General features: G+C 35.9%; 1 protein-coding gene and 1 long non-coding RNA gene across 3 annotated transcripts; one reads left to right on the forward strand and one right to left on the reverse strand.

Annotated features, from left to right (window-relative positions):
- The first annotated feature begins 907 nt into the window (after window positions 1-907).
- On the forward strand, window positions 908-4,713 carry LOC147873302 (uncharacterized). 2 transcript variants are annotated; one of them, XM_087351771.1, is made up of 4 exons: window positions 909-1,126; window positions 1,236-1,296; window positions 1,489-1,632; window positions 2,268-4,713. In XM_087351771.1, the coding sequence occupies exons 1-4, from the start codon at window positions 1,101-1,103 to the stop codon at window positions 2,433-2,435; spliced, it is 399 nt and encodes a 132-aa protein (XP_087207897.1). In that variant the 5' UTR covers window positions 909-1,100; the 3' UTR covers window positions 2,436-4,713. The 2 variants fall into 2 exon arrangements, with proteins under 2 accessions (XP_087207898.1, XP_087207897.1); XM_087351772.1 differs by lacking the exon at window positions 1,236-1,296 and having other exon boundaries at window positions 908-1,126.
- Window positions 4,714-4,853: 140 nt separating this feature from the next.
- Window positions 4,854-10,498, reverse strand: LOC110833811 (uncharacterized). Its single transcript, XR_015535918.1, has 4 exons — window positions 10,253-10,498; window positions 8,331-8,469; window positions 6,967-7,219; window positions 4,854-5,214 (listed from the first exon to the last, which is right to left on the reverse strand). It is a non-coding gene; the product is annotated as an uncharacterized LOC110833811 (long non-coding RNA).
- Window positions 10,499-15,100: the final 4,602 nt, after the last annotated feature.

Consider the following 15,100-nt stretch of genomic DNA (forward strand, 5'->3'; position numbering starts at 1 on the left):
TCAAATATTTGGGAACAACAATAACAAATCAAAATGATACTTGTGAGGAAGTTAGGAGGAGACTAAATTCCGGAAATGCTTGCTACTTCTCAGTCCAAAATATTTTGTCTTCCCGTCTGATTTCTAAGAACCTGAAAATTAAAGTATACAAAACAATAATCTTGCCTGTTGTTTTGTATGGGTATGAAACATGGTCTCTCACTCAGAGGGAGTAACACAGATTGAAGGTGTTTGAGAATCGGGTGTTGAGGAGGATATTTGGGCCTAAGAGGGAAGACGATGGGGCGTGGAGAAAACTGCACAATGACGAGCTTAAAAATCTGTCAATTGAATAAAAATTTACTTGGATATTATCCATCGTCTAGTAATAAAACGTAAAAAACTATTACTAGACGATGGATAATATCCAAGTAAATTTTTATTCAATTGACTCTTCACCATCGTCAAGAAGTTTTAGATTTGATATACTTAAAAATCTGTACTGCTCCCCCAGTATTGTGAGGGTGATTAAGTCGAGAAGAGTGAGATGGGCGGGACATGTAGCGCGCATGGATGGGACAAGAGGTGTGCACCGGGTACTGGTTGGGAAACCTGAAGGGAAGAGACCGCTGGGGAGACCTAGACGTAGATGGGAGGATAATCTCAGGCGGGATCTATGGGAGATAGGAGTTGAAGGAAACTGGATTTTGTTGGCCCAGGACAGGGTCCGGCGGAGAGCTTTGGTTAATTCGGTGATGAACCTTCGGGTTCGGTAAGCCATCTAGTTAGTTAATTAGTTATGATGTTTTGTTGTAGTCGTCGAGAATTCACAACCTGGGAGTTAAAACACGAAGACTTTCATCTGTGTCTCTGTACGAGAGATCTAGCGGTGAAAGTTTGCATCATAGCATCCGCCATGCCATCTCATGATATAAAACTAAACCACATATGTAATATGGAATTAGATAAATCAGCTGGTAGCAGGAAACGCTTAAGTTGAAGGTCTTGAAAAAGTATTCTTGTTAAAAGTATTATTACTGACATTACACACACACAGAAATCTGACATGAAGTTCGTCAGAAAAATCTCAAGTGAAAGTAGACATCGAAGTACTAAAAATAATGAATTTGTTGAACTTCCCATTGAGGTTGGAATTGTCAACATCTGCAGTGGCATCTAAACTGTTATGCTTAAGATTATGTAGTGCATGATCTAGAATAGTTTACTGTGACGTGTACTTTAATTTTTCGTTTTAGCCATAAATATGCCTTTAGTTTTCTTGAACTTCGACATTTAAATCTGAGTTTCTGCCAGCAGGTTAGTTTCATCAGGAAATTTAATATGTCTTGCTTCTAAGTGGGTTTCTTAATATCTTACCTTTTCTTCTCAAACACCAAGTCCTTCACTTTTGATAAAGTTGTACAGAAGAACAAGGGGATTGTTAAAAATGATAATTTACAAAATTTTCAATGCTATTTTTTCTTTGTACATTTTACATTCTGCTTTCAGGTAACAGATGCAGGAATCTCAGATCTGGCCTCAAAGACCCCAAGCATTGAAACCCTTTCAATGAAATATTGGCACAGAATCATGGACAGTGGCATTATTGAACTTGTGAAGCATTTGTCAAGACTGAAACATCTTGGATTACAGGTATATGTCACTTTATATCAAGCAAGTTAACTTGGCACATAACACATGCTGATAAAGTTAATAAACAAGAACCCAGCATTGTATTTCTGTGGTTCCTCATCATTAATTCAGATTATCAAATTATTTTAATAAAATATGTTTTATAGAGAAATCCTTCAGATCTGAAACTAAGCAAAGTATTTTCAATCATAATAAATAAAATAAATAAAACATTTTAAGAGTAGAATCTGTGATAGATCATAATGGGTTATCAAATTAAAGTTTCACAGTGATACATTACAAATCTCCCCATAAAAGTATCTTCAAAATAAAAACCATATACATTTATATGCCAAAAATAAAGTATTTAAAAATAATTACCATTAAGTGATATGGAAAATCCCCAGTGACATTGAATTCCAAATGAAGGAGTTTATCATAAGACAATGTGTAATTAATTGTTATTCTGTGAAATATTACAATTTTGCATTTCATTACTGCTCAGTGATGGCATTGTGTTTATCGTGGACAGTACACAAGCAACTGTCATATGATATGTTTACAATTTTCTTCAAACTTCTCTGGAAAATTGCTACATAGCAGTGTGATTATTATCTGTTGCAAGTGCTAAATAATGGGTACGATCTCCTCCGCAGGGCTGCTCCAAGCTGACAGATCCAAACCTTACAGCAATTGGACAGAGATGTAGCAATCTGGAGTTCCTGGATGTAAGCTTCTGTTCTGGCATGTCTCTAGAAGAGTCAGAACATTTGAAATTAAGCCTGCAGTTCCTGCACGGACTTCACAGGCGGAACCTGCTTTAAAGAAATTTAATAAATCTAGTGTAAAGCAACGAATCTAGTACCGCCACCTCCACCAGTGAAATTCTGTTCTTTATTGCGACACTAGTAACCGCATTTATTTAGTGAAAATGAAAATTTGGCAGCAGAATATAAATGTTTTTCTAGTGATAGGTTGATGGCAAAGATAATGACTAATAGAGAGAACTTACAGCTTAATGATTCATGATGAAAGTTCTTGATTTTACAACATTTACAAAACCTTGATTGAGATTGGATTAAGGGTGTTGAAGTATGGGCTGGAAACATCTGGTTCCGGACGCAGTCCATTGATGGGCTCTTGTGAAAACAATAATGAATGTTCGAGTTCTGTGAGAAACAGGGAATTTACTATCAGGATGACAATAAGCTTTACAGTAAGGACTCAGTTTCACAGAGTTGGTCAGAAATGAGAAATAGGAAGGCGTGTCAAAATGCTACATTGGGTCCAACCAGTCTTAAACCCTGGATTTTTGGCTCAAGAATCTAGCACCATTTTCAGCTTCTTCTGTGTCCTGGTCTTCACACACATCTGCATTACAACTTTTTTCAATTTCCACTCTTCTGCTTGTTCTGACCCTCTTCTTCTCAACCCCATCCCTGTGATTCCAGCATCTGCTACTTTTTGACACATTGTCAGTTTGAGGGATTGAAGCCACACTTGGTGTTGGAAAATGGCCTGAACAGACATGTCTGTCACTGCATTGAAACAGCATCCAAGGTCAAGATATATAAGCCTAGGAAGGTTCTCTGCTATAAGACACAAAGTTCTCTCACCTAAGGAGAGTTCAGCAAGATTAAATCGTTGCAAATGCAGATTTACAGAGGAGCAAAGTCCCCTCTCAATGCCCTCACCTGATTACATTTTGACAGGTTTAAATTTACTAATTTCTTGAGATTACACAGTTCTGATATGCCTGTGTTTGTTATGGCATAGCAGGCCTCTATATTGAGCATCAAAAGGTTCTTTAGGTTGTGACAGATAGCTATGAGAGCAGGATCACCAATGAATGCATGAACAATGATTTAAATCTAAATTAGTGAGACTTTGTTGGTACTCCGTGAGTCTGAGTATGCCTGCATTATTCAGCTGTTGGCAAGACTGAAGATGAAGTTTTTCAAGATGTAGTTCTGGTACTTCTGCAAGTTGTGACAATGCTGCACCATCAAAGCGCGTGCCACCAAATTTCAACTTCCTAATTTTCCCTGCTTGTGACACAATGTGTTGTAATATATTAATGAATGTCAGAACACTTTCTGATGCCATTATGTAGCCAGATTCTAACATGTCACCAGGGTAATATTTCTTACACAGCTCAAAATCGAAAGAGATCCGACATTCTGTCAATGACAGATCTTCCAAATTGGAAGCAATTGCCGCAAATCTATTGAAAAGGGCATCTGACAAATATTTATTTGAAGCATGACTTAGCTCCCTAAGTTTGACAAGAGTGTTCCTAAGCAGAATAACATCAGATGCATGCTCCAGAACCCTTCCTGACTTCAAAAGTTCAGAAACACCCACTCACATTGAGAGTTTCTAAATGTGAGCACTTTAACTAAATATCTACAAAGGTCTTTTCTGATATATCACAACTATTTATGGAAAGAGACTGCATTTGTGGACAGTATCTATCCCAAAATTTGGTTAACTTTCCTCCTAGTTCTACTTCTTTGAACACAAAATTCAGAAATGTTCCCAAGACTATTTTCAAAGACTTGTAGTGGTCTAGTGAGGTCATCTTGCAATACCACTACTTCATTGCTATGCAGTTTGAGGTCTTTTGATGCCATATGCCACAAATGGCACACTTGAGAGGCACTAATTCTGTCTGACAAAGGCAGGATGTATATTATAATCTGGAATATGAAAACAATTTAAAATATAACAAGGTAGCGAAAAAAATTTGTTTTAGTAGAATGTTTTTAAGAGGTGGCCACAAAAGCTTCAACTTTCTAAAAACGAAAAATTAAAGTACACGTTACAATAAACTATTCTACATCATACACTACATAATCTTAAGCATAACTGGTTCTATTTCAATTGTGTTTTATAGGTCATGCCTATAAAATTTGTAATAACTATAAATGAATAAGCAAATAACTATCAATTTAAAATAATCATGTAAGTATGAAGGAGTCAAAATTGTGTCTTCGGCAGAATCAAATTAAGCAGATTTAGCACATAAGAACCAAACTCTAATATGGATAAACATGTAACTTATTTTAAACATGCTTCAAATACAGTAGTGTGCCCACATAACGTTCCTTCTGTTCATATTTTCCACAATTTTCAGTTCAATTTCTGGACATCCAGTCCTATTAATCAGTGTTATATTGTTGCCTTTTAACATTTAAATTCACTACCCCACTCCTAGAGAAACGTAAAATAAGAATTTCACTGAAGTCAGCTCCTGAATAGTACTCCTCTGAGCTTTTATCCTCGTTATTGCTGTGAACTTATTTTCACGGCAAAACTTTTAGCCAGCAGCCCATGACACCTCACCATCATATGCAGTTCTCATTTATAGTGAATGAGACATACCTCATATGAGGCGAGAAGTCAGGAGAGCAAGCGCAACCAACGATCACTAGTCCACTGTTGGTCTTGCGATTCATCTTAAAGCGATTCAAAGCTTAGAATATGGCAATCTTGTTGTCCATACTCTGACAAGCTAGCCACTTCTGGTTTGGCGATGGTGTCTCTGCAGGCATCGAGTGCATTGTGGGGTCGGCTATATACTTCATAACCACTGGAATGTCCCTGGAACAGACATTTCACAATGAATGAATACAAGTAAATACGGAATTTTCGTCTGTACAAGCAAAACGTTTTTGATAAAAAAAACATCCAAAATTAGAGTGTGGCTTATATATATGTGGAATATTGAATACTTGTTTTTTAAGAAAAACTAGATTCTCTTAAGAAAAGAAACCGTGATCCCACAGCTGACTGAGCCTGCAATTTCGATGTTGCATGCTGTGAAACGCCCAGTAGAGACTGCTAGTGTTTGAGAGAAATGGAAAATGTCAAAATGAACTTGCTAAGAATTGATGTACTGCTGTTGTTAATCCAATGGTAACACCTGTCCTCATGAATGAACCATTTTAATATTATCCTACCATTTACACCCATATTTCCATGTGGCTCTCTTCTGCACCACATGCCTGCCAACAATGCCACCATCAATCACGTACACTTTCATACTAGATATATTTGTTAAAATGATTTGTAGATACAAGGGAAGAAAATATTGCAGTTAAGCCTAAAATTTATAGACTGATTAGCTTCAAAACAATGAGAAAGTCCCTTCTTTAACAACGAAAGTTTTCAGTACTGGAGAAATATAATATGACATAAACCAAACCAAAACCTAACTAAAACTGTTTACTCAATGAGCACTACAAAGTCTATGTGAGACATATTTTAATTTGGTAAATACAGAAAGAAATAGCCTCAATACTTGGAGCCCAGCAGTTCTTCTATCAGTGGTATCTGCCTCACTTGATGAGATGCCAGAGACTGTACTAGCATGATCTCACCTTTTAAAAATCCCTTTACAAACATACATTTTCATAGTTACAACTGTGTACTATTGGAAGTGTAACAAAGGACTGTGTTTTGTAAAGTGCTTTCAGACTTCCCCCCCCCCCCAAAAAAAAAAAAAAAACTATGAGGAATAACTGCTGCAAGCCAGTGAGAGACTAGCAGGTCATGTGATGAAATTTGTAACTTATAGGTTTTTCATAGGAGCAGAGGAAGAGTGACAAAACTTTCAACATTTACAGCCCTGGAAACCAAAGGTGAGTATTATTTTATTACTATCCTTTAATATTGCTGGAATATTCACATAGGATCAAGCATGACAAGACAAAATTATAGCACAAAACTCACAAGAAATGTGTTTCTGTCGTGTCCTATAATTTACGTGATACAATATAAAAGTGAGGCACGAACTCTCTGGAAGTTTACTGAACAACACGACACAAAATATGTGCCCCGATATTTAACTTAAAAGATACATTTAACAAGATAATATTCAAAGGCGAATCTCAGTTTGGATTTTCTTAACATTCCATGCTATGTACAAGATGTATCACTCTGAATTACATCCTTCACAGAATCACTTTAAAACACTGGGCTTATACATAAACTGCCAACATAATAAATGGTGAATGTGGCCAGATATATTAAAATTTTGAGAAAGTTTCATCTATCACAACCTCAAATTTGATAATATTTATTTCCTCGCCTACAATTATAGAACTGCTGTGACTTGGTTACCAAAGTTTGATTTTAAAAAATGTGAACAGATGAGAAGATGGCTGTCTTCTGAGTTCTTATCCCATGTAGTCTGGTACAAGTTGACAATGTTTCACAGGTCCTGCATTGGTTCCTCCATTATGATCTGTCCCTGTCAATAAAGCTAACAGCTTTCCTAGTGACACCCAAAATGAAGCCTTTTTGTTCACCAGTCGTATAACTTTTTAGATATCAGCAACTGAGTAGCCGCACCTAAATATTTTGGTTGAATGTTTTCCTGGCTCTGTGATTCTCCACCCACCAATACAGGGCATGACATGCAACTCTGAGTTCCTGCAGTTACAAGTCCCGACCCAGTATCACATTCCCTGTAAATCTTAGCCAAGGCCTCTTTGCTGCACTGGTAAATGCGTTTACCACAATCTTCAGTTCAGGGTGATCGAGTGGCATGGCAAAGAGTAGAGGACCAAACGAGACTGGCATCAACTTCTGCTTGTGGAAGAGTCTGCAAGACAAAATGACAAGTCAGAGCTCTGATAAATCAACATTCATACAACCTATAAAGCAATATGACAGATTAACAGTCTAATCAACTAATGTTTACTTAAGTCCATTCAGTTCCTATGGTTATATGCAAAGATCTAATTACTAAATACACAAAATATCAGAACATGCAAGTTAAAGGCATTTATAACACCGCCTGTAAGAACCATGCTAAAACAGTGGGTAGGTATATGAATCCTAAGTCTTAACTTTTTAGTCTTCTATGGAGCATATTATAATCTAGAAATTGCTTTCCTCTTCTTTAAATCAATTAAAAGTTCCCACATCTCTGGCTTCTTCTACTGTCTGCACAAACATATAGGAGGTCAGAGAGGTCAATTCAGAACCTCCTGTGAAATTTTGATGCCAAGTGGTAATTTTGGAAAAGGAAAGGGTGCTGTAACTCAGAAAGCAAAATTCCACACCTGCATTATGCATACTGTTGTCATTGCTTGGACGCAAAGAACACATTCTTATATTTGTGCCAACCCTTTTAACTGTAAAAGAAATAAAGTGCTTGAAATTGTACTCTGTATGTTTGTAACACTGCCACAATAAATAAGCAACTTCATTACTGTTTGCCTGTTATTGGCTTCTTGCTGTTGGCAAACACGTAAATAAATTAATTGAATTGAATTGAATTGAATTGAATTATGCTCACTTTCAGAAACTTCATTTTGTAATGGAAATCTAACATTTCCATTATTTGAGATCAGGTTATTTTAAGAAAATCCCAGACTAAAAGTGTGCTCATTTCTTAGTCACAACGTAAATATATGGGACTTAACAATGACTAAATTACTGTCATCACTATCTGAAACGACTATTATTTCGTTAACTCCTTCCATTTATTCCCATAAACCTTTTTCATGAGTATGGCAGCGTGAATATTTCATATGCACCACATCGGCTACAGTACACAAATGTTAGCCAAGGACAACCACAGCATTCTAAATTAATATATCATTTTCAAAGCTATGCAGTCCTGGGCTTCCACCTCATTTTCTAACAATAGCAGAACAACCAGAAATTAACCCTGTTCTTATGCAACATAAGACAGTAATTGTTCTGACCTTGAAAGTTTAGTCACATTCCTGTCTTCTGAATGTCTGAAAAGCTCCACGCCCAAGTAGTTCTGAGTGGTGTCAACGATGACTTCATCATCGACAGGTGGCTAGCAGCTCTTCATGACATCTCTATCCATCTGATGCCCTGTAGGATGAAGCATAAACATTAATGGTATGGACCAGAATGCTTATTGTAAAGTCTGGCAGGATGAAGCGAGAAGAACTCAGTTTAAGACTCTCCAATTGTGGAGAAAGTGGAAGCGTTTTGAACTGAAGTCTTCTGCATGGTCCATGCTTTAAGTTACTTAATACAGCATCTACGAGGACATCTAACTATGCCATAAACATTTTAGTAACTTCCTCACAAACTCAAAGCATGTACTGAAAGGATCTGACAATACATTATGCACGTCTTCCTTAACGTGTTATTGTGATCCTACTGTGTACTTACTGATAATTTTATGACATTTCTTAGACAAAAGCTGTTCTGCTAGGGATATAAATCACACTTTTTACCTACTGAATTTTTAAAAGGAATCACCGAGAAAGAATGTCAGAAGTCTCCAAATGTGTACTCTCGCTATGCTTGATTTTCCTAGTACAAAACAGGGAAAAGATTGAGTTTAGAACTAAAATACTTTGATACCTTGTAGTATTATAACTAGAAGAATGGATGCCTCTTGATCTCCAGAACACAAACCTCCCCTTTACCTATCCATTTTATGGGATCCTTCTCTAATAATGTGCTGACAAAATATGCCACATCCGAGGAAAATTTCAATGGCATCTTTCCTATCTAAATCAGAATACATCTGTGAAAGAGAAGTCAATTCTTGCATTTGGGTCATTCTATATTAAGTCAACAAATGGAGTGACAACACTGGCAGAATTAATTATGCTTCTTCTTCTTCTATGGCTCTTCGGTCCGTACACGGTCCATGGCCTCCTGTTCCATTCAGTCCTATCCTCCGCTCGGATACTAGGTCCGTCTGTCAGAGGCTTTGATTGAGGTTTTGAAACATCTTACTTTTTATGGTGCAAGGTTGTTAGCCTTGCGACTAACCCCCAACCTGGAGGACCAAGGTACCTGTCTTAGTCTAACCTCTCCCCCTTGACCAATCTGGCTAGGGAGATCCTACCAGTAGCTATGCTACTGCCAGCTAGTCAAACTTAGACAGTGGGCAATGAGGCTGCATAAATTTTTCACAGAACATTCTTCTTTTTCTTGAACAACCAACCATCAAAACCATTATAGTCATAGGTAATATATATCTGTGCTGTTTAACTTCTGACACCTGTTATTTGGTGTTGTAAATGATGTGGACAGAAAAGAAACAGCTGTACTAACCTCTCTGGAGTTTAATGGGTTGAAACATGGTAAGTTTGAGTTCCTGGTATTGCAGCTGCGTAACTATGTACAGTTTTTAATACATTACAAATAATTCCTTAAAGCTTTCTGGTCATAATATATTATAATGGGTAGTATAATGTATCAACAGAATGTAATGGGTGGATTTATTTGTATTTTATGTAAACAATTATACTAAGTTATATCTTTATAACTGTACAAATTGCACTTGTATTATTCAGACTTATAACACATCCTACTACCATCCAACTAACTTAGAGATCCATGCAATTAAATAAAAATGTATGCATGTAATCTAATGATGAGTATGTTGCTGATGCAGTAATTTAACAGTTTATGAGGTATTTGAAGTTGATGACGTGTAGATCTGCATTTGCAGCCAGCATTTACAATTCTCATGGCTTCATGCAAAAAAGTATAACAACTTAAAAAAAGTAAAATTTTCAATATGCCTGGAAACCATTGTCATGGAGTTAGTCTGTCATTATGTACTGTTTGTACTGCTTTCAATGTCTATGCACCATACATACAATTCTCATTATAAGTGTTGTACACATACTTATCATTTCATAAACTCATGTCCTGATGAACAATACACACACACACACAAGAATATACTGCAAAATTTACTGAAATACTTGGGTGTCTTTCTTTGAATTACACAGACTTGTTTGAGGTTATGCAACACAATTTTCTCTTTTGGACTGTCTCCACTCAGTTTTGCAGATGGTGTCAATTATTGTTATTAATTGTGTACAGCATACATAAAATGTTTAATTAGATCCAAGGCAAACAGGCAGTTCAAAATCCACACACAATGTTTTATACCAATCAAAACTCACAATCGAGTGCTTACACGCTGGCGACATCTGTCGGATATAGCGAATACTTCGTTACTAAAACTCGACTCACAACATATAAAAATATGTATTTAAAGCATTATATTTTATTTTATTGGTTTTATTATTTGAAATTAAAGCAAATCCTTTGAAGGCTAGTTCAGTGTAACATGTACAATGGGCGTTATAAAGTCAACTTCATGTAGACCTGCTATTATTACTTGTGATACAGGTTCAACTATTATAAGATAGGTCCCAGGGATGAAATTTTATAAAAAAGGCAATGAATGTCAGATTCTGTAGATGCAGGGAATTTATTGTCCACATGAGCAGCTACCAACCATTCATGAAATGAAATGAATTTCACATGAAAGAAACATTTTACTTGCTACTAATTATATTATCACTACAAATGGCACGGTTAAGAGCAATTCGGGGAATACTTGCTACTGTGCAGTTTAGAATATTGTATCTTATGGACTGCACTCTATCAAGAAATGTAATAAATGTAAGGATAAAAATACACAAGGGCTGAAATTTTACAAGTCCTTCAGATCAAGGAAAGAACACAGACCGAGAAGACAAATATCATCTGGGATGCTGCGACGTTTATTCCAAGTTGAGGGTGTCTAAGGATAGTAGATGTGGATAATTCTAAATCAGGTAGGCCACAAAACCAAACAAGAAAATTATGTGATTTAATGATTAAATTGTAAGTTATATACAGTAACCAAACACTTTATAAATATACTGAAATACACAAAAAACTTTGTTAATTATTCATAAATAGTAGGTATAAAAGCATTGTACTTTGTTACTAAATATGTTTGTTTTATTAACTATGCCAATTTTTTATTTATACAGTTTATAGTGTCTATGCTAGATTCACGTCTTTTCAGCATTTTAAAGCCTACATATTTAATTTAATGTATCCTAGAGTTCTTAAGTTTAAATAAGTTCTGGATTAGGACCCACTGACTCTTGCTACTCAAATGTACACAAATTAGTAAACATGGATATCAGGAACCCCAAAATTTCTAACCTTGCAGTTTTAAATGTGGATGAAAATACAAATTTGATAAGAAAGAGTTCAGCTAACGGTTTTCATCAGATATGGATTCCAACCTGCAATGTAAGAGAAATTATTGTTCTGTTCGGTGTGAAAATACTGGTCGTGATTATGGAATCATAAGAACATGTAGGAGTTGAGGTTTCCATCGTGGTGGGTCTGAAGATAAACTACACGGTGCAGCAACCTAGAAGGGTCAAGCAGGGCTACTGGAATGTGATCCTCTGCAGAAGACTGGAAACTGAAAGATTCTTTACAAAGAAACAGCAGATTTGTTCGTCAGTGGGAGCTGGAGCACAATCTGTAGACAGTCCTGTTGTACATCTCTTTGCGAGACAAAACTCACAGCCCATGCAGGACACTGCACTCGATATTTGAGAAGCAAATAAATAATACGTTGACCCTTCTTCCTAAGGTCCACATGGAGGTTACTCCTTGTGCTACCCATTCTAAAACGATTCAGTTGTTATTGAAAATTATTTTACTGCTATGTACACTATAGGCTACTATAAACAGTTATAAATTCTGAGTAAACATGATTCCTTACACAAAACATAAGTGATAGGACTGTGTGTTAACACCACAGCATGCAACTGGTGTTGACTGGAATCATTCTAACTGATGTACACTCAGTACACCAGAACACCTTGCTCAGCAGGAGGATTTCCTGTATCATACATACTGTCTGTCTGTCTGTCTAAAGTAATAACTAACTCAAACTTGAAGGCATCCTGAATGTGGTCCTAAAAATATTAAACGACACGAAGAACATTCCCTCTGTTGCAGGTGCTGGCAGTGACCATTAAATTAAAAAGAGAAATTAAGAAATGCCAAAACTAGAAAAATGAGGTGAAATGGTGGAAAACTATTGAGAGTCAGCTGTTGATTTCTCTTGTGTGAATTAGGAGGGATGCGCATCTCTGCAGGTGGGCACTTGTGTATGAAGGTCAAGCTAGTTCTTCGCTCAGATAGACAGTACATATATATCTGTAAACCTTCATTGGATTCACAAAATTAGACTAACTACAGGAAGTGGAGTAAGGGACATACAGATGTGTACAAATTAAAATATCAATTAGGTTTCACGGAAGATAGAGGTTTAATAGCAATTTTAAGATGATGCAGTAAAAACACTGTTATGCAGAAGATAGGCCTATACTAATGATGAATTATAGGCCTACGTACAGCAAATTTGTCCTTATCTGTAATAGTTTTGACACTAATTGACAGACTTTTGATGGTTTTGTTTGTGACAGAGTACGCATATTCTCAAAACATGAAATGCTAGGAATTTAAGTGTGATCCTGGTTCTTATTCTTTATGTTATCAGGGTGATGTAGCTCTGCAACTATGTTAATTATACAGCATTACTAGGCACTACAACGCACTGACACTTCTGTCGTTAAATTGTACAATTTGCTTCTCAACCATCCTGGAATCAGGAATTGTTTTTCATGTATTCACTAAGTGCGAGACACATCTTTGACTTTGTGTTGAAGGCGTAAAAGAGTGCTACCAAGAATGGAAATTGGGAAGTTGATGGACGTAGCACTCTGTTTGGTATGTTTCTCGGTCACCTTCAACGGGAATATCCATGATTTTCATTGCATATGTCGTGTTTTTATCCATGCTGCAGTTCTTCCTCGTCATGAAAATTTTTCCAAAACCTGTAAGAGCACACAGTTATGATTCTTGTTGCTTTCTGCTCAATAGTGGTCTCAGGTATTTGTAGACTGTCCCTTTATAAAGATCATTATTGTTTATAAACGTTTTTTGAAATACCAAACATTTATGTGATTGTGTGCATTTAGTGCTAACATTATAAATTTGTGGGTCTTTATCTGTACCAAGATAAAGACACAATGGTTAATAATGGTTACCATTTGTCAGTCCACTCTTTCCAGATAACATTCAAGAAAATAGTCGGCGATAAGAAAAATAATGGTATTGTTGGCAAAATGTGTTTTGTTTCCAACTGTTCTCAACCACACCATGACGTCTTCTAGCAAGAAAATATTTCTTATGCTTCATTTTGCTCAAACATTATAAATAAAGATTTGGTTCAGAGTTTGTGAAGGTAGGACATATTGTGGTGGTTTATCTTGCCACACTGTCACAGTTACTAAGTATGACATTCATATAATCTTGTCAAAATTGTAAAGGCTGCAGATCACTTTTATACGCATTCTTTGCACAATGTATCAAAATGCAGAGTTTGTATCCATCCATCTGTTGAAGCTTGTTCTCCAAAAGCAGGATCTACTTCACAAAATTTGAATGAAACTCTGTATTTGGTGTTTCTCTAAAACTTCAGACACTATTTTAGTTTTTGTAACAATTAGTCTAATAAGTACCCTAATTTTCATGAACCTTAATATTTTCTGAGACGAATCACCATACAATTATCTGTACATAAACAGCTTTTTTATGATCATAATTTTCTTGAAAACAGTTGGTTATAGATGCAACTGTTGTGTAATTTAAAATTCAATCTGTTGGGTTGTCTAAATTATTTCTACAAATGTCATATTAATTGCATTTTAATATGATGAATGTGTTGCTTGAATTCACAACCTCTTGAGGTAAAAGAACATATTTGAGACAACTCTGTTCACATTCACCCGCTCCTAACCCCAAGCATGACAAAAAGTGTGATTTGTTTGTATTTATAAGTACATTAGTCACCTCAATGTAAAGCTCACTAAAAAATAAACAGAAATATATGAGATCTGGTTTCAGACTCACATCAGAAATTTGTTCCGTGGTATGCTCAATCCCCACAGTACACATTCAGATAACTGGAGAAAAATACAATTTAAACAGTTGACATCACACCTTCCTGGGCATAAACTTGCTTCTTTTATGCAATACACAGAATTGTCATGCACATACTATCTGAAGGCGTTTGACTACTGATGCAGTGTTCAAAATTTATCTTGAAACAGAGATATATTCAACGTAAATAAAGTCTAATTGTAATTCTAAAGCTATGCTGACTTTATTTAGAACACATTACACTTAAGTCAATTAACAATTTACTCTTGTAGTCACTGCTCTGATATCAGCCCTCAAAAATTAGAGTTGTAATAGTGTGTCAAGCATTTTACCCACCGATTATATTTATGGGTTTCATATTATTCTCGGATTACAAAATGATTATTTCCTTACACAACAACAACAACCAACAGATCTTTGTAACATTGAGAAATTGGTTTCTTTGCAGTGGGAAGTGAATGTTACATAGTGAAGCGGATGGTGATCAAGTGACTCGTATCAGATTTTGTGAATTGTTCCTATTCTTTGTATGACATTGTGTTTAAACATTATGACATTCTCCTGTATGCTTAAAATTGTATTGTCGTTTTCAGTTAACATAATCCCACAAGAACCTTTTTCTTGTGAATTTACACTGCTATATATAGTTATGAATTAAACACAAAATCTAAACAAAGTCTGAAGTTTCCTGATAATGGTGCATTAAAATATATAAAATTATTCT

This window comes from Zootermopsis nevadensis, unplaced genomic scaffold, assembly GCF_977971745.1.
Source record: "Zootermopsis nevadensis isolate Lab colony 2312 unplaced genomic scaffold, Znev_1.0 Znev_ptg000020l, whole genome shotgun sequence".
Lineage (NCBI taxonomy): Eukaryota > Metazoa > Arthropoda > Insecta > Blattodea > Termopsidae > Zootermopsis > Zootermopsis nevadensis.

Excerpts from the sequence above, each read along its gene's own strand:
- LOC147873302 (XM_087351771.1), top strand. The coding sequence starts at position 1,101 with ATGAATTTGTTGAACTTCCCATTGAG. Across the intron at positions 1,127-1,235 it reads TTGTTGAACTTCCCATTGAG|CCATAAATATGCCTTTAGTT; the intron begins GTTGGAATTGTC and ends TTTTCGTTTTAG. Across the intron at positions 1,633-2,267 it reads TGAAACATCTTGGATTACAG|GGCTGCTCCAAGCTGACAGA; the intron begins GTATATGTCACT and ends TCTCCTCCGCAG.